The sequence below is a fragment of the Balaenoptera physalus genome (assembly GCF_965194825.1).
Source record: "Balaenoptera physalus genome assembly, chromosome: 16".
In the NCBI taxonomy this organism is placed as follows: Eukaryota; Metazoa; Chordata; class Mammalia; order Artiodactyla; family Balaenopteridae; genus Balaenoptera; species Balaenoptera physalus.
The window spans coordinates 76,244,121-76,271,313 of record NC_138898.1 but is presented as its reverse complement, the minus strand read 5'-3'; the positions used below and the strand labels follow the sequence as shown (position 1 = coordinate 76,271,313).

The window sequence follows — 27,193 nt, the reverse complement described above, 5'->3', positions numbered from 1 at the left end:
CTTGGAGCACTGAAGCTCAGCGTGGCTGGTGTCGGACGCCAGGACAGCTCAGCGGGAGCCACCTCGGGCTTGTGAGTGAGCACTGGGACACGGGGCAATCAGGCTTCCAGGAAAGCAGAGGAGGAGTAAAAGCCAGCAGGCCAAAGGGAACTTGCAAAGTCTGATCATTGCTGCCGGGCCTGTTTGGAGGACATCGTTTTACGTAGTATGTCCTAAGCTGTATTCTGTGAGATATTAATGGAGTGGTTCTCAACCCTAGCTGGACATCAGAACGCCCTGGGGAGCTTTTTAAAAAGAATCCCAATTGCTTTAAGTAAGAATCATCAACAGATGCCAAAACTAGTGGGTCTGATGTGAAACGGGATATGTACATAGTCTCCAAGTATCTCTCATAAGATACTTATTAATCACACAGTGGAAAACAGCAATAACTTGACACAGGAGAAACCTGGAAGAGCCCACCTTAACCAGTGGGAGTCTTTTGCCTTCTAATATGATGACGGAGGACAACATCACTTCCATGCTATTACTTCCAAAAGCGTAAAACCTGAATCTAATCATGAGGAAACATCAGACAAACCCAACTGAGGGACATTCTGCACTGGCCTATAATCTTCAAAATGTCAAGGTCAGGAAAAGCAAAGACAGCCTGGGAACTGTTCCAGATTGAAAGACCAGAGAGACAGGAAAACTAAACACAGTGCTGATCTGCACTATAAAAATGTTCTTTTGCTGTAAAGGTCATCACTGGACAGTGATGAGATCTGAATAAGATCTGTAGATCAGTTAATAGTTTTATATCTGTTATTTCCTGATTTTGAGAAATGTACCGTGGTTGTTTAAGAATGTCCTTGTTTTTAGGCAATGCTGACTGATGTATTTAGAGGTCAAGAGGCATCATGCATCATGTCTGCAACATAAATGATTCAGAAAAAAAAGATTCTAAATACATACATAGAGAGAGAGTGATAAAGCAAATGTGGTAAAAATACATTTGTATAAGTCTGAAATTACGTAGAAAGTTAACACCAATGCATGAACTCCACCCCAGTTAAAGCAGAACCTCTGGGCGCAGCCAGACTTGAGAACCAGTGTGTAAATGTATTCCACTGTCAAGTAAGTTTGTGAAATACTGAGTTAAAGAAATTGCTGTTGCAGAACTTGGCAGAGCCTTCAATACTCTAATACTTCAATACTTTAATACTGCAGTACTTTAATACTTCAGTACTTTAATTTGCATTGTGAATCTCTAAGGAGAGGAATGTAATATTCCGTTTCCTAAAGTTACTGAAGTTCCACTGCAGAGATCTGAGGAAACAATGTTTTAAGATCATTTACTATTTAAAGAGCAGTTTTCTGGAGCTGAAACTTCTCCATCTCGGAACCATAGAGGCTTCAGGTCAACCAGGATGACCACCCAGCAAAGCGTGGGTCCCGACCTTCTGGCAGGCAGCCTGCCAGCCCATCAGCTACCGTCAGGGATGGTGCCACCCAAGAGCCCCACTGCACCTGGGACAGCAGAGGAAACGCCTCTTGCTGGCTGACCTTCCTTTGCAGGTTCCTCAGCCAAGAACCCTGAGCCCTAACCTCCCTCCCCCCACAAACCCGGCACCCCTCCCCAACCATTCGTAAGGGGCTAAATGGTGTGGGCTCTTTAAAGTAATCCAATACTGCTGCATACCAATACACAGTAATTATTTGATTAGGGTGAAAAATAATTCCTTGTGGGCCTTCTCTCCTGTGCCCTCACAGAGCCGCACCTGGAGAAGTGCCTTCTGAACCAATGTTGGAAAATACCTTGTTCCCACCCAGAATGGCTACCCGTCTCCACTGGAATACGGAAAGTGACATCTTTGATCTGTTTCCCTTTGACTCCTGCTGCTAAAAGAGATGATTGTTAAATGAAGACACGGGTTCCTTTCTGTTTTCTGCAAAAGCAGGAGGAGGAAAACCAGCCAGGACTGGATAGAAGGAACAGCAAAGCATCACAGGCTTGGGCTAGCTCATGAAGCAGGCTCTTGGCGCCTCTTCAGTTTCCCAAGAGGTTTAATGCAAATATTTAGAAGATGAGCTGATAGGTGCTGCAGCACCTGGGTCAGTGCCACAGGCACACACAGTACCATGTTTTCCCCACCCAGACACGGAGCTCCCTGCGGGTAGGGGTGGCATCTTATCTGTCTCACCCACTCTCCTGTTCCCAGCATGGTATCTGGAGGTGAGGACACCTTATTTGTTGTTTAGTGAATGAACGTATGAAGGTCTAAGAGTCTGAAAAAGTGAAATGACAGCAGGACTGCAAGGGACCTGCACTTATGAAACAAGCTTTAAGTGTTAAACTCTGGTTAAGTCCATGCCAGAGAAGAGCTCACACCAGCTGGTTGCAGAAGCAGCCGCCTCACTCTGCCGGCAGTTAAGCTGGGAAGGGAAAGTACGCCTTTTACTTCCAAATGAGTGTTGAGTCACTCTGACTTATACAAGCCAAACTCCAGGCCCACTAATGGGAAAGGGCCCAACTATGGCTACCTGATGAATCTGCAAATCAGGGAGAAGATGGGGGTGGGGAAGGCTGGGCTGGAAAGCCAAGCAAGCAACACCTCCAACCAGAATTCACTGTGTCCCCTCCCCGCCAGTCGGCCCCACCCTTTTGTTCTCTTCCCACCCTGGCAAAGGGAGCCCCATCAGACCCCTCTGTTCAAGCTAAAAACCTTGGAAATCTTCTCTCCCAACTCATCCTCCAGTTTGATCTCAGAACCCACCCTTGTTTCTCTATCCCCACTGCCATTGTCTCAGCTCAACTCCGTCACTATCTCTTGCCTGGTCTCCAAACTAGCCTTGAATCTCACCTAGTCTACTCTCCGTGCGGCAGCCAGGGGCTTCTCTCCTGCTCTTACATCGTCTTTGGCTCGCTATGGCCTCCAAGATAACGTCCAGGTATTGGAGGTCTTCCACATCCTGCCCTCCCCTCCCCCAGCCATGCAAGGACTAGTTCTCATTCCCCAAATGCGCTCCTCCATGGCCCTGGCACACACTGTCCTCCACTTGGGCTCTCTGACTTGTCTGCCTACCCATCCCCAGCTCAAGTTTCTCCTCCTCCCTGAGAGGGTCTCAGATCCCCAGGCACAGTGAACAGCATCTCGGCCAGCCCACCAACTACACTGTCCTGTAACTTTTTTAGGGTGTCTCTCCTTTCTGGACTGCTTGCCCTTGAAGGCAGGATCCTCACTATCCTTGTGTCTCTCTATGGAGACTGCCCAACACCAGGCATAACCATGGGTTATGGTCAAAAGAGTTTGAAAAATACTGGTATTAGGCACTTTGTGTGCATTCTCCCATTTTACGCTGACAATTCTACAGGTAGTTATTATCCCTACTTTAATGACGGAGCAACTGAGTCTCAGCTGAAATGACTGCCCAAGGTCAAGTGACTAGAAAAAGGCATCACTGGGATTTGATCCACACCTTTCTGCCGTCTATAAAACAGCAGGGCCAGGGAAGAGAGGCCAGAGTGGGCTCTAGGGAAAGTGGGCCCTAAAGGAGAAGCTGGGGAGTCAGAATCTGCTTATCCGTGGGAGGAGAGGCAGGCTGGGGCTACGGTCCACACGCTCCTACAGCCCAGCACCTGGATGAGGAGGGGAGGCGATGGCAGGGCAGTGGGACGGTACTCACTTGCACTCAGCCTCTGCATCGGCCTTGGCGGTTGTATAGAGGCCACGCAGCTTTGTCCGGTAATAGGGAGAGACTGCAGAATAAACAAAGGGAGGAAGATGCATGGGTGAGGAGCAGCGGGCAGCAACGTGGCACTGCTTCCAGTCCGCCGGAATCAGACTCTGGGAGGCACCGAGGGGCCGTGGGCTGAGGTATGAGCTTTACTGGCTCAGAAGTGCCCCCAAGGCCGATACCTCCATGTTCACATTTTCATATGGTACAGATGCCATCACAACACCTAGGAGAGGACTCTCTAACCTCTGCCAGGGTGTGACGCACGCAAACAGAAAACAATTCTCCAAGCTCCTCAGAGTTGGAAAGCACCAGCCCAGGAGCCTGACCTCAGGGCATGTGCAGGGCACACGAGTAGGGAAGCTCTAGAAAATGCCGGCTAACTGGGGGGTCCTGTGCGCTGTAAGGGGGTTCCCGAGACGCAGCGTCATTTCCTGACTTCCCAGTCCTCAGAGTTGGGGGATTTTAAGGTTCCTTAGTGGCTAGGCAGTCTGTCATCTGTCTCCTGGGTCATCTTAGGTCACCCAGCCTAAGGGAAAACTGTTCCTCAGGCCTAGGGAGCAAGCAGTTCATTTTGGATTAGGCAGATACATGCAAAAGTCCCTTTCAAAAACGATGACCGCCATGTTCCCAGTCTTGGCCCACTCCTTTCTCTCCCGAGCCCAGCCACTCACTCTTGTTCTCTGTCTGCATCCGCTCGTGGGTCTTCTGGATGTTCACTAAGTTGTGTTCGCTCCTTGAACGCTCTTCCTGCAAGGAAGAGGTCAACAGGACATGAGGGGAGGCCCTTTATCCTGCTGTGGCAACTACCCTGCAGCCCAGGCCAGAGGCCCCATAAATATGACCCTCATTTTGTAAATCCAACTTCCAAATCCGTAAGTTTAAAAGGATTTTTCCCCCGACTAATGCAAAAGCAATACAAAAGGCATTAAAGTTAACTTACAAGTTATACATTTAATGACTCTCCTTTATCAAAAAGACAAACTGATCCACAGATTCAATGCAACCCCCATCAAAATTCCAGCTGACTTCCCTGCAGAAATTGACAAGCTGATCCTCAAGTTTATATGGAAATTCAAGTGACCCAGAATAGCCAAAACAATCTTAAAAAAAAAAACAAACAAAACATTGGAGGACTCACGTTTCCCAATTTCAAAATTTCCTACAAAGCTGCAGTAGTCAAATGGTGTGATACTGCCATATAGGTCAATGGAACAGAATTGAGAGTCTAGAAATTAACACATGTATCTATGATCAATTCATCTGGGGAGCGGGGTGGGTAAGGATGCTGATACAATTCTTCCCCACATCAGCGGTCCTGGGACCAGAGCTGCAAATGAAGATGCCGGAAGCAGGGATGATTCCTAAGGAGAAATTGTAACTATACCTTTTAACCTTTATGTCAGAATTTCTAAGTGCCTGAGGGGGTAGGTACTTTCACCCCATCTGGCAAAATGGAGTTAACAGTGAACGCAGCTATAATGCCTAGTGGTAAAAACAGCCCACTAGTTCCACACCTAAGTAACCCTACCTTACATGAATGGGAATGGACGGGGGCCGGGGTGGGGATAGGGGGAGAGTCGGGGGAAGGTGAGGCACTTGCTAGACTAGCGTTGTTGCTGGCAATCAGGACCAGCACGGTGGCTGAGCCTAATGTCCTTCAAAGAGTAGAAAAATCTGGACAAAAATCAATGACAAATGGAGAGAAGGAGAAAGAGTAGCCAAGGGTAAAAGAATGAATAAATGGGTTATGCAATGATGGAAATTCAGTATTACATTAATACCTGAGAGAGGCTCAGAGCAAGAGAGTAACATTGACTCTTAACTCAGTCATACCAGATGCCCTGAAGGGTGACGCCGTGTGTTTGCCAAGACCACCTCTGCTTTTAGAACCCAACAAAGTCAAATGGAAGCCTGAAAACCCTCTGAGAGACATTTTGGTTATACAGTATGATGATAAACTGGACAAACTGTTGATGACTGACTGGAATTCTAGTAATGTGCCAGTATCTTTTTTTCTTTATCTTCAAAATTTTATTAATAAACTATTTTTAGAGCAGTTTTAGGTTTACAGAAAAAACACGCAGGTGGAAGACAGAGTTCCCATATACCTGCTTTCCCCTGCATGGCTTCATCTATTATTAACATCTTGCATTAGTGTGGAACATTTCTTACAATTACTGAACCAATATTGATAATTATTATTAACTAAAGTCCATAGATTACATTAAGATTCACTTTTTGTGTTTTACGTTCTATGGGTTTTGACAAATGCAAAATGTAATGTATCCACCATTATGGTATCATACAGAAGAGTTTCACCTCCCTTAAAAATCCCCTGTGCTCCCCCTATTCATCCCTCCCTCCCTCTAAGCCCTGCGCAATCACTGACCTTTTTATTCTCTCTATAGATTTGCCTTTTCCATATTGTCATATAGTTGGAATCATACAGTATAGAAAACCTTTCAGACTGGGTTTTCACTTAGCAATATGTGTGCCAGGATCTTCTGACTCTTATTTTTCAGGTCACATTCCACTACAAAGGATACCATTTGGAAAGGAATCTCTGGGAACTGCTCCCATTGGGTTGTATGGCGGCTCCCAGCAGACTGATCATTGTGTAACTACAAGCCTGGATGATGGGATGCTTAGAAAGGTCCCTGGTTATAATGGACACGATATGCCACAGCATGCTCGCACAAATACATATCACCCTTGTCTTTGTGAATGAAAAGCAAGTAAAAACAATAGGGAAAAGTGGGTTTCTGACAGGATTAGAGCAGTAGGCACATGGTAGGTCCAAATTCCCCTGGGGAACAGCCCCATCCCCCGCTCCCCTAGACGAGGAAGGTTTTGAGAGGCCTAAGAGGCCATATGATATACTTAGGCTAAATTACATCTAGGTGCAACTACCACTCATCTAACCCTAGTATGGGGCACCCAACATTTTTGGGTACAAAATATGTATCCTAACTGCAGTACCCAGGCCATTAGTACACAATGGCAACAAAATGCATGGTGGAGTAAGCAACATTGGCCCATAGACAGAAAAAGGCTTTAGGGGACATGGGTACTGTCGTGTTCATTGTGGGGCAAGCTGAACTCATTTTCAATGAGAAGCAGCAATCAGGGGGAAAAGATTGTTGATTAGAATAAACAAACAGAAATGAGTTCCCTCCTAGGAGGAAGGCAAGGGATGGGAGTCAGCCTGGAAAGATGATGAGGCTTTAGTGAAGTGGTTCAGGCCAACCCAACAGGTAATGTGGATAGCTCTAGGACCCACCTGTTGCTGGGAAAGGGCTTGCACCTTGACCCACCAGGGTTTCTTGACTATTTTAAAATGGATAATACTTTAATAAGTAGCCATGAGCAGCGGCCCTCCATCGAGCTGCTGAGCCCCAAGGGGCACACTTATGGGAATTTTGTGGACCTCTAAACCTATAGAAGCCCTCAAGCGGCATGTGCAATTTACATCAATGCACCATGACTACCCTTGACCCAAGAATAGATCAAAACAAGACATATCCTGAAGTCCAGTTAGCAGAGGTAGGACTTGTACTCTGAACACCACCTGTGTCCTCCCCGTAGGAGGGAGGTGGACTCTGCTGTACAACAGTATGCAGTGGAAACCAGTCTCAGTACGAGCCTGAGCTGAGACAGAGTGACTGGCTTCATCCCCAGCTGACTTGGAACCCAGAAATAACTGAATCATGGCCAACTGTAATAAAGCCTGTCCGTAATAAAATCTGGTAAATGGGCAGGGCCAATTCTGTTGTAAAGGCCTAACAAATAGCTCTGTAATTCTTACTGATTTGTTCCATAATGAAACCGAATTTTACCATGACCATACTTCAATATGGTGTAACACACTGGCACTGTTGGTAAGATTCAACTACCTTATGTAAGTCAGTCATAGGATAATACTGATATTGATGACCAAATGTATTGGGAGATTGATTCAAAGTCTTCTGGGAATGTAATGCTGAGGGAAAGTGACTGACCTGAGGAAGAATTGGATTTAACTCACCATCAGCTAATTTCTATGCTAAACAGTTTCACACAAATTTATCATAAGGTACAGATGGTGGTAGATGAAGGAGGAAACCAGGTAATCAAATTAGTACAAAAATATGAAAGTGTATGTAATGGCTCCATAGGACAGATTAGTTGTTTCTTTAAGTCTATCCCTACCCTATAAGGATTCCTGCAAATGTTAGGCATATTTATCCTGATACTATTGCTGTATCTTTTATATAAATGCTATACTAAAGGTAAATGCTCAAATGACTGTTTTGCTGTAACAGAGCCTAGGCCAAGGGCCAGGGGGGTGGCAGGTGCAGTTAAAGATCAATTCAGCAGGCCTGGGTTTTCAAACACTACACATTCCAAAAAAGGGTTGGCCCTTGACCAGCTCTTAGTAGATAACCTCTAAACACGCTTGGAATATCTTGCCCGATAAGAGTGTCTCTGTTTACCTGAGGTGGAGGCACAAGGAGAATGACTGCTATTGGGTACAGGGTATTTTTGTCAGGTGATGAAAATGTTCTGAAATTGATCATGGTGATGGTTGCACAACTCTGAATATTGATTCAAATTGGATTGTACACCTTAAATGGGTGAATTGTATGGTATGTGAATTATACCTCTCAATATAGCTGTTACTAAACAAAACAAATCATGAAACCCTGCACATGACAGAAAATCCAACAGGAATGGGAGTCATACCCTACATTCTCTTTCTCCTCCCACCTTCATTACATCACCGTGGTTCCTGCATGTCCAATCTCTTTGAACACAACCACCCCCGCCCCCTCCACAGCTCAGCATCACAGCCCACATTCCCCTCTAGGAGTGGAGGGCTGTGGATTTTTACCTGGGTTTGCTTGATCAGCTGATGGAGCTCTGTGAGCAGTTCTGCAATGCGGGAATCAGCAGACACGAGGGCCATGGTGTGGTATACGGGGGCGCCTGGGGTGGAGGGGGAGCAGAAGAGAGCCTTGTTAGTGGCTGTTGTGGGTTAAACCATTCTCCTGAAAGACATGCTGAAGTCCTAACCTCTGGTACCTCTTACTTGGAAACAGGGTCTTTGCAGATGTAATTAAGATATATGTTAAGATGAAGTCACACTGGAGTAGGGTGCGCCTTAATCCAACATGACTGGTGTCCTCATAAGAGAAGAAACAGAGACACACATACAGAGAATGACAGGTGGAGAGAGAGACACACACAGAGGGAAGACAGCCATGTGACAGACGCAGAGAGAGAGTGCAGTTATGCAGCTGCAAGCCAAGGAATAGCAAGGACTGCTGGCAACCACTAGAAGCTGGAAGAGAGGCACGGAACATACTCTCCTTCTGGGCACTCAAGAAGGAACCCACCCTTGATTCTGGAACTAATACAACCCCTTGATTTTGGAATTCTAGCCTTCAGAACTGTGAGAATACATTTCTTTTAAGTCACCCAGTTTATGGTCGTTTGTTATGGCAGCCCTAGGAAACTGATACAGTGGCAAGTTGTCTTGGATTTCCTCCCTAATCCAATGATGCTCGTATTCGATATGTTCAACCAAGTCAGGTGTACTTATTTAAGTATCTTCAAAAGCACTATGCCCTAGCCCCAGCTCTCCTCCTACTATCCTGACAAATGATTCAAGCATTCTGGTTTTCCTTTTTTTTTTTATGTGTAAAATGAGGATTCAAATAAGATTTTATATGAAGACACTTTCTAAGTCATAAAGCATTGTTACTTTTTTTTACTGTAGAGGGAAGAGAAATTAACTACTAAAAATGTCTGACTTAAGGTAAGATGAACGTATTCTGATGAAAATAAAATGCAACAGTAGGTAATTAGAAAAAGAATAAGAGACAATAAAAGGTAATTTTAAAAGTAAGCTATTGTATAGCCAACACATGGAAACAACCTAAATGTCCACTGACAGATGAATGGATAAACAAGATGTGGTACATACATACAATGGAATACTACTCAGCCATAAAAAAGAACGAAATAATACCATTTGCAGCAACATGAATGCAACTGGAGATTATCCTACTAAGTGAAGCAAGTCAGAAAGAGAAAGACAAATATATGATATCATTTATATGTGGAATTTAAAATATGACACAAATGAACCTATCTATGAAACAGAAACAGACTCATGGACCTAGAGAACAGACTGGTGGTTGCCAAGGGAACCTAACTATGAAACAGAAACAGACTCATGGGCATAGAGAACAGACTGGTGGTTACCAAGGTAACCTATCTATGAAACAGAAACAGACTCATGGACATAGAGAAAAGACTGGTGGTTGCCAAGGGGGAGGGAGTTGGGGGAGGGATGGAGTAGGAGGCTGGGGTTAGCAGATGTAAGCTTTTATATACAGGATGGATAAACAAGGTCCTGCTGTATAGCACAGGGAACTATATTCAATATCCTATGATAAACCATAATGGAAAAGAATATTAAAAAAAAGAATGTATATATATGTGTAACCGAATCACTTTGCTGTACAGCAGTAATTAACACAACATTGTAAATCAACTATACTTCAATAAAAATTTTTTTTTAAAAAGTAAACTACTGTAACTAGGTAAAACTGGACATATGCCTAAAGATAAAAGTAGACTGGAAAAAAAGAACTTTTTTTTAGGATGCTGAAATTTTTACTTTATACCCTACCTTCTTATAAAGATCATTCAATTAGTACATCTCCATATCCACAAAGATCAGATTCACACTGCATGTCTCCCACCCCCCGGTAATGAACTGTGAACTCTATGTATTTAAATATGCATATCTTCTTAAAATCTCTGCTTCTGTTTATTAAAAGAGTAATATACAAACCAGGAACAGAGGGGAATTTCCTCAACCTGATCAAGGGCATCTATGAAAACCCACAGATAACATCATACTTATTGGTGAAAGACTGAAAGCTTTCCCCCCTAAGATCAGCAACAAGTCAACATTGTTCTGGAGGTTCAAACTAGGGCAATAAAATGAAATAAAAGAATCAAGATTGGAAAGAAAGAAGTAAAACTATCTTCATCTGCAGATGACATGACCTTGTATACACAAAATCCTGAGAAATCCACTAAACAACTATTAGAACTAATAAAGAAGGTTAAAGGACAGAAGATCAACAGGCAAAAATCAATTGCATTCCTATACAGTTGCAATGAACAACCCAAAAATGAAATTAAGAAAACAATTCAATTTACAATAGCATCGAAAAGAATAAAATACTTAGGAATAAATTTTATAAGAGAAGTATACAATTCTTATACTGAAAACTGCAAAACATTGTTTAAAAAACTTAAGAAGATCTACATAAATAGACATCCCATGTTCATGGATCATCAGACCTAATATTGTTAAAATAGCACTACTCCCCAAATTGATCTACAGTTCCAATGAAAGCCCTATCAAAATCCCAGGTGGCTTCTTTGCAGAAATTAACAAGCTCATCCTAAAATTAATATGAAAATTCAAGGGATCCAGAATACCCAAAATAATCTTGAAAAAGTTTTGCCAATTACAAAACGTACTATAAAGCTGTAATCAAGATGTTGTGGTACTGGCATAAGGGTAGACATAAACATGAATGGAACAGAATCAGACCATAAATAAATCCTTATATCCATGGTCAACTGATTTTCCACAAGGTTGCCAAGACAACTTAATGGGGAAAGAATAGTCTTTTTTGATAAATGGTGCAAGGACAACTGGATGTCCACATGTAAAAGAGTGAATCTGGGGCCCTACCTCAGACCATATATAAAAATGATCTGAATAGACAGTTCTCCAAAGAAGATATACAAACTGCCAACAAGCACATGAAAAGATGCTTGATATCATTAGCCATCAAGGAAATGCAAATCAAAACCACAGGAGATACCATTTCACACTCACTAGGATGGCTATAATGAAAATGAGACATAATAACAAGTGTTGGTGAGGATGTGGAGAAACTATATGGATGGGTACAGTGTGGTATTATCCATACAGTAGACTATATTATTACACTAAAAAGGAATGAAGAACTGACACATGCTACACATGGATGAACCTTGAAAACATTATGCTAAGTGAAAGAAGCCAGACAAAACAAACCTCATATTGTATGATTCCATTTATATGAAATATCCAGAATAGGCAAGTCCACAGAAAGCTGTTGGGGGGGGCGGGGGGGTTTGAGGGAGGAAGGGGAGTGACTGTTAATGAGAATCGGGCTTTTTGGTCAGGCGGTGAAAATGTTCTAAAATTGATTGTGGTGATGGCTGTGTAACTCTGAATATACTAAAAACTACTGAATTGTATGCTTTAAATACACGTACATCTCCATCCCTTCCAGCCCCAGGCAAACACTAATCTACTTTCTGTCTCTATAGATTTGCCTATTCTGCACTTCATTTCTTTTTATTGTTGAATAATATTTCATGTTTGCATATACCACATTTTGTATATCCATTCATCAACTGATAGACATTTGGGTTGTGTTCACTTTTTGGCTGTTATGAACATTGCTGCTATTAATACTTGTGGACATGTTTTCATTTCCGGGGTATACACCTAGGAGTGCAACTGCTGGATCATATGGTAACTCTATGTTTAACCTTTTGAGAACAGCTAGACTGTTTCCAAAGTGGGTGTACCATTTTATATTCCCATCAGCAACGCATGAGGGTTCCGATATCTCTGCACGTGCACCAACATGTGATATTGTTTGTCTTTTTTTTTTTAAAGTTTAATTTTTATTTATCTATTTTTTTATTTATGGCTGTGTTGGGTCTTTGTTTCTGTGTGAGGGCTTTCTCTAGTTGTGGCAAGTGGGGGCCACTCTTCATCGCGGTGCGCGGGCCTCATTATCGAGGCCTCTCCTGTTGCGGAGCACAGGCTCCAGACACGCAGGCTCAGTAGTTGTGGCTCACGGGCCTAGTTGCTCCGCGGCATGTGGGATCTTCCCAGACCAGGGCTCGAACCCGTGTCCCCTGCATTGGCAGGCAGATTCTCAACCACTGCGCCACCAGGGAAGCCCTGCTTGTCTTTTTGATTATAGCCATCCTAGTGGGTGTGAAATGGTAACCAGTGGTTTTGATTTGCATTTCCTTGATGGCTAATGATGTTGAACATCTCTTCATGTGTTTACTGGCCTTTGTGTATCTTCTCTGGAGAACTGCCCTTTGCCATTTTTAGTTGGCTTTTTAAAAAATGATTACTGAATTGTGTCCTCTGAAGCACATGTTTTTAATTTTTATGAAGTCCAGCTTATTTTCATTTGACTGCTTGTGACATATCTTTTTTTCCTCACACGTGCAACACTATTTTTACCACCACAAGCTTTATATAATGCATTCTAATATAGAGAAGAACATGTCCCTTAAGAAAAAAAAGTCTGGTTGCATTAATTAGAACCACACAAAATCAGGGATCTAGAGTTTAAGAGATTCAAAGTGGATAAATTTGAGAATGATCAGCATAAAGGTCGTTGCTAAAGTCTTGGGAATTGATGACGCTAGGGATGATCTGCTGAGTGAGCAAAGGGGAAGGGGGAAAGAGCCCCGCTGAACCACAACCAAGGTGAAGGTGTGCACCAAAGAAGAGTCCGGTGGGAAGATCCCTGGAAGGAACGGATCAGCACGGAAAAGGGTTGTTCCCTCCTGCCACATAAAGCAGAATCCTGGTCAGAACCACCTGCCTTTTACATGCCTACACCTGTGCATATTAAAACTGGGGGAATGGGGCTTCCGTGGTGGCGCAGTGGTTAAGAATCCGCCTGCCAATGCAGGGGACACGGGTTCGAGCCTTGGTCCGGGAAGATCCCACATGCCACAGAGCAACTAAGCCCGTGCGCCACAACTACTGAGCCTGTGCTCTAGAGCCCGCGAGCCACAACTACTGAGCCCACGTGCCACAACTACTGAAGCCCACGCGCCTAGAGCCCATGCCCCACAACAAGAGAAGGCACAGCAATAAGCCGGCGCACCACAATGAAGAGTAGCCCCCACTCGTTGCAACTAGAGAAAAGCCCGCGTGCATCAACGAAGACCCAATGCAGCCAAAAATAAATAAAAGTAAATTAAAAAAAAAAAATAGAACTGGGGGAAGCCCCCCACAACCAGACAGCGGGTTTTACTTTATACAAGCATTGATAGCAAGCACTCCCACTCTGCTGCCAGGTAAATCAGTTACCTTCCCTGATAATTCTGACACTTCAAACCTTCTCCCTCCTCAACATCTTTGCTCCTGCCCTCAGACCCACCACCATGCAGGAGGGGTGTGGTAGCAAATAAAGATAACAATTTCCTGCTAGCAGGGCTGTGACCAGAGACAGGGGTGGAGGCTTGAAGGGGAGGCCAAGCAGACGGAGGAGGGTGTACAGGTGGAGGAAATGTGAGCATGTTGGCTGAGGGGGGGGAGCACACCGAGAACAAGTCCAAGGACGAGAAAATGGGGCTGCATCTGCAGAGGCCGGAGGGTGAGGGGTGGGATCCAGCCCTGAGACACATCCAGTGTCATCTGTCATTATCTGCTGGCATTTCTTCTGGTCTGTCTTACCTACACACACTCAAATGCAGATGTCCTGTCCCATTCCACACTACCCTCCAACGAGGCTGAAAGGGTGTGCCATCTACACCCTCTCCCTCTCTGCCAAGGACACAAACATTACACTTTTTTCAACAACCAGATCAAAACTGGTCTTGTCTGACCATCCCTAAATAAGCCTAACTCTTCTCTTGACTTTTCCTGGAACCTACCTAGACCTATAAACTGGCTTTCCAGCCAGTGGATGTAGGTAGATCTTTTCTTCCCCAACCAGCCTGGAAGCTCCTCAGGCAAGAACAGTCATCTCTGCTATCATCAACAACCCCCTTTCACCAATAACCCCACTGGAAATAGTGTCGGGAAATCGACAGGAACTTCATAGTTTTACTCCTTCACACACCACCTCTCTCCTGCCCTGACCCCCCTCCCCGAAGTTAGGTCCATTTTGAAATTCCCGTAACAACTATTCGTGTTGGCTGGACATCTCCACCAGAGGAGACCCCAGATCACTCTGCCCAGCACAGACACTCCTTATGTGATTCTACTTCTGTATGTCAGAAATGTTCCAGAATAAAAAAAATTTTCTTAAATCAATGTACCCAGAAAATATTCTAAAATTAGATGATGATAATGGTTGCACAGCTCTGAATATACTTTAAAAAATGCAATAAATTATACATTTTAAATGGGTGAGTTGTATGGTAGGTGAATTATATCTCAGTAAAACTGTTAAAAAAAAAAAATCAGTATGTGCAAAAGCAAGCTCATCCCCTCCCTACTCACCCCACCCCCAAACCCCTACGTGGTAGCATGCTTCTCCTAACCCATTCAGCCACTTCTGCTGGAACCTGAGTTATTTTCAAGTCCCCCTTCTCCCTCAATCCTCATGTCCAACCAATCACCACTCTGGCTGATTTACTGCCCCAGTATTTCAGGACTCCATCCACTCCTTTTTAGTCCTTCACTCGTTGGTTCAGGCTGTATCAGGTCGGTCTCACCGTAACTTATACAGCAGCCTCCTAGCTGGGCTTCCTCCCTGCTTTCTCATCTCCCTCAAATCCACCCTCTGCAGAGCTCCAGGACTATCCATCTAAAAGACAAGTGTGGCCATATCGTTTCCCTACCAAAAACTTTCAACCCCCTCCCACGTCCCCCCCCCAGGAGAAGTCAAGCCCTTAATACAGGACACAAGGTCTCCACAAAGAGGTTTCCATCCTCATGTCTCCCCCCACTCCAACATCTCTCAGCCCTGTCTGCCTCACATTTTACATTCCAGCGATACTGAACTGTTCCGCTTTTGACTGGGCGCCATGGAACTTCCTATGCCTGTGCCCTATGTTTGTGCTGCTCCCTCTACCTGGGATGTTCTTCCTGAAGGCAGATTACCCCTAATCCTCTGCCTGATTTAACTGTTCTCTAAGACCTGCATTACTACCAAGTCACCCCCTCCTCTAATCACAGAAACCCCCAGTCTCCTCAGCTGGGTGAAGTTACCTTTCTCTGTGTCCCCATTATACCCTGTGCATCTCTCTACCACTGTGCCCATCAAATCGTATTACAATTCTCTGTGTGTGTGTATTTGTCCCCTCCCCTAGCGTGTCCAGTCTCTGAGAGCAGGGATCACTTTACTCTCCGTACCTAGCACAGGGCTGGCACGGTACCCACCACCCTCACTTCTATTCCCATTTAATCTTTAACCATTGCAGTCCGGCTCTCCCTCAGTGCCTATGATCTCCTGCCAGCTCCTGGAACTTTCTGCTGCACTGAGTACCTGACCACACACTGCTCCTCAAAGCTCTGTTCTCTGGGTTTCTAGGCCTCCAGTCTCCCCTATTTTTCTGTTGCCCTCCTCCTCCACCTCAGCAGAAGGTCACCCTGGATCCTCTTCTCATTCTCTAAGCACTCCCTGAGCACTGTCACCAGCTTCAAGCACCCATATTCTGAAACTTCCACATCAGTATCATCAGCCCTGACTTCTCTCCAAGGCTCCCAGCTCAGACCTGCAGCTGCCGCCTGAACGTCCCAACCATGATGCCCCTCAGACACTTCACACTTCCTGCCCTGCACGGCTCTGCCTTCCAGACGTGGGTTAGTGGTGCCCATCAGTGTCCAGCCAGCTTCCCAAGCTGGAAATCCTGGGGTCTTCTCCTTGCTCATCTCCAAACCCCATGCCCTTGATCAATCCCCCTTCAAATTCTATTGATTTTGCCTCAGAAATTTCTCTTAAATCCAGACCCTTCTCTTCCATCACACCTGTCACTGCCTTAGTTTAGGCTCTCATCACATTACTGCAATATCACCTGTCTCTTTGTCTCACTGTGGTTAGACACAAAGTCTGTTCTGCTTAAGGGGAAAAAAAAAAAAAAGAAAACCTTTAACTACTAGATAATATATGCACACAGTAAAAAAAAATTCAAACGATTTAAAGAAACACAGTGAAATCTCCCACCCCTTGAGGCAACCCCTGCTGTTTTTTGGGTATTTCTCCAGAGATCCCATGCATATACAAGAAGAAAAAGTATGTTATCTCATAAAACCTTTTGCAATTAGTAGATGCAGAGTCAGACAAAGAAACTGATGTTGAAACTTTCAGCCAACCAAAGTGAAAAAGTTGACCCACTTGGTCTGGAGGGGAAGGAGTAGGTCAAATACCGAGCCAGGCAGGGCCTAATTCTGCAATCAGAAGGCAGAGGTGGGAAAGGAGGGCCCTGTTTTTGACAAGAGACCTGTCGGGATGCCCTCACATAAAAACACTGACTTGTGACTTCTAAAATGCTCTCTTCTCACCTCATTTCTGTTCAGTGTGAAGTACTGGGTTGACCAAAAAGATCTTATGGAAAAACCCTAACGAACTTTGTGGCCAACCCAATAATTCTGAAGTAATGAGATGAGTGCCAGGATTCTGGTGGCTCACTTTGCCCACTGGGTAGTGCCCTGCCTAGGAGAACCTCATTTTATGATTTTATCATACAGTGAACTACTGCTCTCTCTGGAAGCAGTCGGTATTGAGCTCTCTGAAAGGACCATCAAGCTGTTTCCACTACCTTGATGCCCCTCCCCCGGGACTTGACTGACAAATGGCAGCGAGTTCTTCCTATTCCAGTGCCCTCTCTTCTCTGGGGTACTCCTTAACCAGCGAGGCAGTCAGAAACTCCCCTGGCTCTCCAAAGTACTTTGGTCACACCTCTATTTCCATTTTTTCCTAATTTAGGTGATAAAAAAAAAAAGTCAACAACATCAAAGAATATCTTAAAGCAAATCCCAGCAACCTACAATGATTTTCATTTTGTATGATACCTTCTGTATATGTAATATACAGATCCTTGACTTACCATGGAGTTATGTTCCGATCAACCCACTATAAGTTGAAAATATCATAAGTTGAGAATGCACTTAATACACCTAACCTATTGAACGTCATAGCTTAGCTTCGCCTACCTTAGACGTGCCCAGAACGCTTACAGTATTAGCCTACAGTTGGGCAAAACTGTCTAACCCAAAGTCTATTTACAGTAAAGTGACCATCTCATGTAATTTATTTATTTAAAAAAAATTTTTTTTTAATTTTTAATTTAATTTTTTTTTTTTTTTTGCAACACTGCACGGCATGTGGGATCTTAGTTCTCCAATCAGGGATTGAACCCGCATCCCCTGCATTGGAAGCATGGAGTCTTAACTACTGGACCGCCAGGGAAGTCCCCTCGTGTAATTTATTGAATACTGCACTGAAAGTGAAAAACAGAATGGCTGCCTAGGTACAGAATGGTTGTAAGTGTGTTGGTTGTTTCCCCTCGTGATTGCCTGCAATACAGCCATCAGGGTAATGAACTGACAGGCTTATTTTAGAAGTGTTCCAAGGAGAGGAATGGGGACAGAACAGCTATAAAGTTCTCACCCTGGGAGAGTTCTCTAACCTTTCTGAGTCTCTATAAAAGCCAGAGCACCCACTTGAGGACTAACCACACAAGTAAGGTGACGGACAGTGTCTGGCACAGAGCGTGCACTTGGTAGATACGAGCTGCCTCCTCCTTGTCTGTAGATGTGGGTCAGGGGACTGCCAGGAAAAAAGACAGGGACTGTGTTAAGTTGAGCAAAGCAGTCAAAGGCACAAGGAACAGAAAACACTGACGCATCCCAACTCTGGGGAAGCAATCACTGCCCCCACCATTTAAGGGCCCTCTCTTGCTTAAGCTTTGCCTACTGGGTGCGCCCTGCCTGGGAAAACCAACTCATTTTATGATTTTCCAATAAACTACTGCTATCTCTGGATCCAGTCAGCTGTGAACTTGAACTTCCCCAGAAAACACATTCTCAGTAGAGGCAAAGGTTTCTGTGGCTCTCCACTCTGAGGACATTAAGCCTGGTGGTGCAAAGCCGGAATGCAGACTCAGGACCACATCTAACTGAAAGTTCAGGCAGCTCCCAGCTGGGAGGAAACTGAATGTTCAGCCCAAGCTGCCCATTATCTGAGTCCAAGGGTCCCAGTTGATCTCAGCATTAGTCGCAAACCAAGAAGAGGTTACGCAATTCCTATAAATTTCAGAATTCTTATGAATTCTGAAGCAAGGCCCAGTACCCTAAACCTTCTGGGTCCTAGAACCCTCTTTTTTCCACTTAGATGGTCACACTTTCTATTTCTACCCACAAGGGGAACCACTGTTCTGATATTTTCCACTACAGACTAGTTATGCCTATTCCAGAATTTCATAGAAATATAATCATGCCATCCATCTTCTTTAGTGTCTGGATTCTTTCACTTAATGTGTTTTGAGATTCATCTGTGTTGCTGTGTGTATCAGGAGTTTGTTTCTTTCTATTGCTGAGTTGCATCTATTGTATGAACAAACTGGTTTGTTTAACCTGTTCTCTCTGAACAGCATCTATTTCCACTTTTGGCCATTATGAATAAAACTGCTATGAGCAGTCACATGTGATTCTTTTTAAAGACACATATTCATTTTTCTTAAGTAAATATTTAGGTCTGGTAATAGCACTCTGAATTTCCCTTTGGGAAACCACCCCTCACTTTGGCTCCAAGGCTGGGTATACCACCTGGGCCCATGAAAATATTATATTCTCCCTGACCACCATGACTGCTTCAGGAAGAGATATGTGACCCAAATCTAGCCAAAATCAATTTCAGATCTTTTTCTAGAGCTATCTGCAAAAAGATAACCTCTTTCTGTTGGTTAAGAGTAGCATGGAATATGACCCAGCAATCCCACTACTGGGCATCTACCCTGAGAAAAACCATAATTCAAAAAGAGTCATGGACCACAATGTTCACTGCAGCTCTATTTACAATAGCCAGGACATGGAAGCAACCTAAGTGTCCATCGACAGATGAATGGATAAAGAAGATGTGGCACATATATACAATGGAATATTACCCAGCCATAAAAAGAAACGAAATTGAGTTATTGGTAGTGAGGTGGATGGACCTAGAGCCTGTCATACAGAGTGAAGTCAGAAGAGAAAAACAAACACCGTATGCTAACACATATATATGGAATCTAAAAAAAAAATGGTTCTGAAGAACCTAGGGGCAGGACAGGAATAGAGACGCAGACGCAGAGAATGGACCTGAGGACATGGGGAGGGGGAAGGGGAAGCTGGGATGAAGTGAGAGAGTGGCATGGACAGATATACACTACCAAATGTAAAACAGATAGCTAGCTAGTGGGAAGGAGCCGCACAGCACAAGTAGATCAGCTCGGTGCTTTGTGACCGCCTAGAGGGGTGGGATAGGGAGGGTGGGGGGGAGCCGCAAGAGGAAGGAGATATGGGGATATATGTACACATATAGCTGATTCACTTTGTTATACAGCAGAAACTAACACACCATTGTAAAGCAATTATACTCCAATAAAGATGTTTAAAAAAAAAAAAAGCAATTATACTCCAATAAAGATGTTTAAAAAAAAGAGTAGCATGGAAGCCTGGAACTGATGGAGGCTTTTACCTGCCTGAGGGAGAAATCAACATGGACGAAAGCAGAGCTGAGAAGACACAGAAAATACTGGTGACATAATTTAGGCTTCTGGATACAGCCATGCCTGAAGCTGATACACCCAGGACTCCAGATACAGTCAATAGATACTCCTTTTCTGCTTAGACTAGTTTGGGTTACCTTTTTGTTACCTGCAACTGGGAAGTTTGACTAAAAAGAGGTAATTCTTGGGGACAAAGGCTTCAGGTGGAAAGCACATATCAGCTGCTAAACACCCAGCTTAAAACTATTCTCTGACCCTCTACTAGCAGCCAAGGCCTCATACAAACAAATGCAAACATCCTATACTTAAACCACTCTAAAAAGAATCCCACAGGACTCAAGACAATAAAAGCTTTGTTATGAGTCAAAGGGAAGCAAAGCATCTAAGGCCCTACACTCAGATCCCATACCCTCAATTTAGCCACCATCAGTAAGAAGCTACATTAATCAGTTAGTTTTTTTTTTTAAATTAAGATGATGATTTCCACTTACCCCCCCCAGTACCTACCATGCTTCTGTACTGAAGCTTACACAGGTGATTCTCCTTTAAACCTACATCAATGCTACAAGCCCACCTTCTTTACAGCTGGGGAAACTGAAGTTCAGACAGGTTAAGTTATGCTGGTAACTCAGGAAATACAGGTAGTTGAGCTGGGATTGCAAGACTGCAAACTATAAAATCTATGCTCTTCCTCCCAATTCTAAGTTTTGTCACAACTTCAGCACATTCAATAGCAAAAGAGATCATGGAAGTAGAAGCAATTTGTCTACTGTAAACTGCCAATCAACTGTTAGGTTATTATGATTACACTGAAAGTATCACCAGTAAGACAGTGATTCATTGTGCCATCTGGAAAAAAAAGAGGTAGGAAAATAAAGGTAACAATGACAGCTATTCCTGATTACCTACCATGTGCTAAGCACTCTTGCGTGGATTATCCTATTTAACAATCCTGCAAAGTACTCTTCATAGCACTGAGGAAACTTGAGTCTTGGAGAAATAAATGACTTTACCAAGAAAACGCAAAAAATAAGTGGCAGAGGTGGGATTCAAATTCAGATTTGTCTGACTCTGCAACCTAAGCCTTAAGGGCTCAAACAACTTAGTATCAACATCCAACTCCCACTGGTTCAGTGTTCACCATTCTACCTTCCTCTCCGCAGATACAGTGACCACAAATCCTGAAGTGACATAAATTGGGTATTTTTTCCAAGGCAGATGACTCATCAAAATTCCAAGTGAGATTCATTTTTAAAACCTTTGTAAGAATCTTTGTATATAAATTTAGAAATCAGAAAAAAAGGACTTTGACTTAACATCCCTGCTTCTAGCTCCAGAAAATTGGTCTCTAAAACTATGGACTCTAATTGGACCTACCCACTGAGAAAAGGGTGCCTTGTGGTGGGCCAGGTATTTATAAAATGGACACTCTGGTTTACCAAACACCTCCATGGCATTGCTTCAGATCCTGGAGGGCACCTCTCAACTGACCTACAATACCCACGCCGAAAAATCCCAGGGCCTCAGCCTCAAACAAGCACAGACTTTTATGCTTCTGTTATGCCTGCCTGAAATGCTTTTGATCCTTCCCCCTCTTCCCCTCTGGATGTCTCAAATTTACTCGTTTTTCAGGGTCCAAATCAAATGGCAGCAAAATTAACACTTTTACAGCAGTATTTGCCAACCTTTTTCACACCATGGCACTAGAACACAATATTTGTATGGCATACTAGGATAGAAGGACAAAGCTGCTTATAGCCAGAAACAACTGGCAGGGAGATCTGGCTGTCCCAGGCCCCTCTCATCTGCCCTGATGCCAAGGGCAACCAAAACTTCCAGAAACTTCCAAAACACGGTACACCAACTTCCGTTCTGGCACCTGTCACACATACACCCGGAGACTAATTGTTTCACTTGTCTCTCCTGCCACACCTCTTAGAAGAGAGGGATGCAATTTTATTTATCTTTATATTCCCAGCAACTAGCACAGGGCCTGGCACCTACCAAGTCCTCAAGATAGACTGCAGAACTAACTGAATCCTGGAAGCCTCTTAGAAACACTGCAACAATTCTGAAGCTGGGCTGTTCAATATCTTCTCCTCCCTGACCCCAGAAAACAAATTAGTTGTAACCAATACCCTCTTAAGAGGGATTGTCTACCTACCACCTATGGAGAAAAGGTACTTTCCCTTTGTAAATTCATTCATTCATTCATTCATTAACATTTATCAAGCACCTACTCTGTGCCAGGCATGAGGGGTATACAGCAGTGAATGAGACAAACAGTCCCTGCCTTGACCTTAGGAAACTTACAGTCCATAAAGGAACACAGATGTTAAACAGTTTGGTATACTTATTTGTAGGTGAAATAAACACTCTAAAAGGGATAGATCAGAATACATAAATGGCTAAATCTGAATAAATAATGACAGAGAACGCCAAAAATGAAAACAGAAATTCTCAGGCAGAAAGGACTGACCAAATACCAAACATACCTACAATTGGACACCCAGGACTGAAACTTCAAAGCCTCAAGGATAAATATGTGCTGACTGATGCAGGAGGAGAGAGAGGAAGCAAAAGACACCTACAATAACTCAAGGTGCTTGGCCTAAGCAACTGGAAGAAAGAGAAAACTGAGCAAGGCGAAAGGTAAAACTCAAAATTTCAGGAAGAGCAATGACTTGAAGACAGAAATTTGAGAGTTAAGCACAGTAAACGGTATTTATATTTAAAGCCCAGGAAATGAACACTGAGCAGAGATCTAGGATGACGCTTTGGGGCAGTACAACCATTAAAAGTAAGGAAGAGGAGCAAGAATCAGCAGAGAAGTCAGAGAGAGCTGAAGCTAAAGACGAGAATGTTCCACCAGGCAAACAAAAAAACGCGTTTCCATTAAAGGCAGTGACTAACTGCATCAAATACTGCTAGGGGTCTCAGAACTAACTTAACATTAACACTGAATTTGGCGACCTAGAGATGACTGGTGGTTTTGACAAGGCGCTATTGCAGTGGAGGGGTGGGGGCCAAGGCCTGAATAGAGTGGGTTTGGAGGAGGAAAGGTGCTGGTGACTACAGGTTGAAATTTTGGCTGCAAACAGGGGCAAAGAGATGAGCCACCGGGAGGAATGTGAAGGAAGAATGAGGTTGTTTGGTTAAGATGGGCACATCTTGAGCAAATAACAGAAGCTGCCAAGGTTCGGGGCCCATCCTCTGCCCTCGTCTTCTCGCACCTGTGCTGGGTACCCCACCTCTCCCGGCCACCACGCCAAGCACCACGTGCGGCGTCTTCCCACCCTCGCAGGGCGGGCGGGCGCAAGCGCAGACCTTACAGAAGGTCTGCGCCAGCCCTCCCTCCCTCCCTGCGCCCCGCCTCGCCCCGCCCAGGGCGCGTGCGCACCGCCCCTCAAGAGCCGCCTCAGCAAGGCCCGGGAATGGGGACCCTCAGCCATCCGCTCCCGCCATTCTCCGGGCGGGGTGGGCGAAGGGGGGGGGGTGTCCCAGACCGCGACCCATACCCACCTACCGAGCCACGGGTGGAACAAGCACGTCGCGCTAGAAACTGCGACGGCGGGAGCAGGCGCGCCGTCCCTCGAATGCTTTTCAAAGTCTGCGGATAACAACGCGCTTGCGTTCGAAGATTCGCGGCAGGGCGAAAACCACACACGCTTTTTGCCTTTTATGAGCTTGGGCGCAGCGCGGAGGACCCCTCTACGCATGCGCCGTCTTCCTCTGTGACATGCCGCGCAGCCCCTTGGGAAATGTAGTTTTCACTTTACACACTGTTCCCGACTCAACTGAACCTTATTTTGCCAAACCAGGGTCCTTGTGTGTTTTCAGTATCCTCTCCCATTCCCCAAAGCCTCTATAAAACAATAATACTTTTTTTAAACGAGCAGATTGTTGATTGAAGTGGGAGCAGTGGGCATATGAGAATTCTCTGTACTTTCTGCCTCAATTTTGCTGGAAACCTAAAACTGCTCCAAAAAATAAAGTTTATTTTTAAATTCTTTAAAAACAAATAGAAACAAGCAGATCTGTAGACCCAGAAATCATGCTTTTAGGGAATCTTCCTAGGAATGTACTACAGTTGGGTGAGCAAGTATTTAACTACAATGGACTACATCCTAGCATCTTGTAATTTCTTACATAACCCCTACCAACGTTTATAATTATATATTTTTTCGATTATTTGATACACTTGCTAGCTCAATAAAGTCAGGATCATCTGTTTTAGTCACCTATGTATTCCAGCTACCTAGCATAGTGCCTGGTATATAATAGGCCTTCAATATTTTTTTATTCATTAGAAAAATCTCAGACATCAACACAAACTGTTTCAGCCCAAAACTTAATGCATCATTTTCTTCCTGCAAGCTTGCTTTTCTTTCTGTGGTCTCTCAATAAATGGCATGACCATCTACCCAGTCTCAGATTTATATCCTGCATTTTATGAGGCTTATGCTAGCAAGTATTTCACATTTTCGTGTTTGTAGAAGTCTCAGAAGCTATTTCTCCTGAATGTCAAATACCAACTTCAGAGTCTCCTCAGGGGAGATTTGGCGCTCACAACTCTTTGTTTGACTTTAATTTCTTATGTTTCCTACAATAAACATGTATCACTTGATTAATTTTTAAAAGTGTTTTAGAGCGTTGCCCATATTGTAAGAGGTAGCTCTGTCTTCCCCTCCACATCCAGATTTCTCAAAAGAATCATCTGTCCTCAGTTTTCATTTTCTTACCTTCCACTTGGCAACAATGGCCCAAGCCGGCAGCTGGGAGTTACCCTTGATATCACGTTTTCCCTTCCAGCCCATATTCAATCCATCACTAAGTGTCTGCAGTATAAAAATAATAACAGCTCACATTTGTGGGGCACTTACTACGTATCAGGTACTCTCATATAGGAGAAAGTTAGCACTGTGGAACTGACCAGAACACTCCCTTTGTCTGGGCAGCATAGTTCCTTCCTGCGAGAAAGCTACAGCATGGCAAAGAAATCTGGGCCTTCTTCATCTATCCGTTAAGTCTCATCACTTCAGAGCATCACATCTGAAATGCTTTTCCAAAGAGCCTTGAAAAGTCACAGCAACCTTCACTTTCGGTCTCTTGAGGGCATGTGGAGAGAGTTACATACCATACTTTCCTAACAATCCCTTTACGAATTCCTCCCTTGACACAGAGTTCCACTGCTGAGGGCCATGCTCACATCCCTCTCTGCTCTTTGGTTTCTCCCCCTTTAGGATTGGCTTTTTACATGGTTGCTTCAGGCACCTTCTATGTAAAGCCAGCCTCCAATCTCTCAGATTGTCCCTGTTCACGCTCACCCATCACCCACTTAAGCAAAACAAAAAGCTCTCTCTTCAACCTGACCTCCTGTGGCAGGCAGGTGGGAGATATTGTAACTACTGTATTCACATTTAATGGTGGTTTTCCTTGACACAGACAAAAAAAAACACATACCATGACCAGAAGGTGGCATAGTATGCATGGAACCCAGTGGAGGAAAGGGATGAAATAAACTGACTCAGAAATTTCCTTTTGGAATTCCCTGGTGGTGCAGTGGTTAAGAATCCACCTGCCAATGCAGGGGACACGGGTTCGAGCCCTGGTCCGGGAAGATCCCACATGCCAGAGAGCAACTAGGCCCGTGTGTCCCAACTGCTGAGTATGCGTGCCCTAGAGCCCACGCACTGCAACTCCTGAGCCCACCTGCTGCAACTACTGAAGCCCGTGTGCCTAGAGCCCGTGCTCCACAACAAGAGAAGCCACCGCAATGAGAAGCCTGCGCACCGCAACGAAGAAGAGCCCCCACTCACCACAACTAGAGAAAGCCCGCGCGCAGCAACAAAGACTCAACACAGCCAAAAATAAATTTTAAAAAAAAGTAGATGATTTAGGTCAGTTCACAGACAATGACCCCTTTATTGACTGCACTAGAGTGTCAGGCTGCTCCCATTGCCCCCTCCCGCCACTGACAAAGGGACCCCTTATCGTCCCTTCCACATTTAAGAGCTCTATGGCACGACCTGATTGATATAAAAATTTTAGCTTAAATGGAAGTCTATACTATGAAGTGATTATTCCTCTAAAAAGACATTTCAGGCAAATCAAAACTACAATGAGGTACCACTGGTACCGCACCAGTCAGAATGGCCAGCTTTAAAAAGTCCACAAACAATAAGTGCTGGAGAGGATATGGAGAAAATGGAACACTCCTACACTGTTGGTGGGAATGTAAATTGGTGCAGCCACTATGGAGAACAGTATGGAGGTTCCTCAAAAAACTAAGAGCAAAGTTGCCATATGATCCAGCAATCCCACTCCTGGGCATATATCCAGACAAAACTCTAATTTGAAAAGATACATGCACCCCTATGTTCATAGCAGCACTATTCACAATAGCTAAGACATGGAAACAACCTAAGTGTCCCATCGACAGATGAATGGATAAAGAAGATGTGATATTGAGATATATATATATATATATCACAATGGAATGCTTCACAATGGAATACTACTCAGCTGTAAAAAAGAATGAAATAATGCTGTCTGCAGCAACATGGATGGACCTAGAGATTACCATATTATACTAAGTGAAGTAAGCCAGATAGAGAAAGACAAATACCATATAATATCACTTACATGTGGAATCTAAAATATGACCCAGGGACCTCCCTGGTGGTCCAGTTGTAAAGAATCCGCCTTCCAATGAAGGGGACGTGGGTTCGATCCCTGGTCTGGGAACTAAGATCCCACATGCCTCGGGGCAACTAAGCCTGCACGCCTCAACTAGAGACAGAAAACCAACCAGCACACCACAACTAGAGAGAAGCCCGTGCGTCGCAACAAAGAGCCCACATGCCACAACAAATATCCCGTGTGCCGCAACTAAGAGACGTAGGCAAAAATTTTTTTAAATAAATAAATAAGTATTTTT

General features: G+C 44.2%; 1 protein-coding gene across 3 annotated transcripts in view; it reads right to left on the bottom strand.

Annotated features, from left to right (window-relative positions):
- SGF29 (SAGA complex associated factor 29) overlaps window positions 1–23,974 on the bottom strand; it is a 28,004-nt gene extending 4,030 nt beyond the window's left edge. Inside the window, exons 1-5 of one of the 3 annotated variants that reach the window (XM_082429458.1) lie at window positions 23,780–23,916; window positions 17,305–17,462; window positions 8,591–8,685; window positions 4,392–4,467; window positions 3,667–3,739 (exon numbers count right to left, since the gene is read on the bottom strand). In XM_082429458.1, coding sequence (XP_082285584.1) covers window positions 3,667–3,739; window positions 4,392–4,467; window positions 8,591–8,665 — 224 coding nt within the window. In that variant the 5' untranslated portion in view covers window positions 8,666–8,685; window positions 17,305–17,462; window positions 23,780–23,916. Of the gene's footprint in view, window positions 1–3,666; window positions 3,740–4,391; window positions 4,468–8,590; window positions 8,686–17,304; window positions 17,463–23,775 lie in introns of all 3 variants that reach the window. The other 2 variants (XM_082429456.1, XM_082429457.1) reach the window with 2 other exon arrangements.
- Between the last annotated feature and the right edge of the window lie 3,219 nt (window positions 23,975–27,193).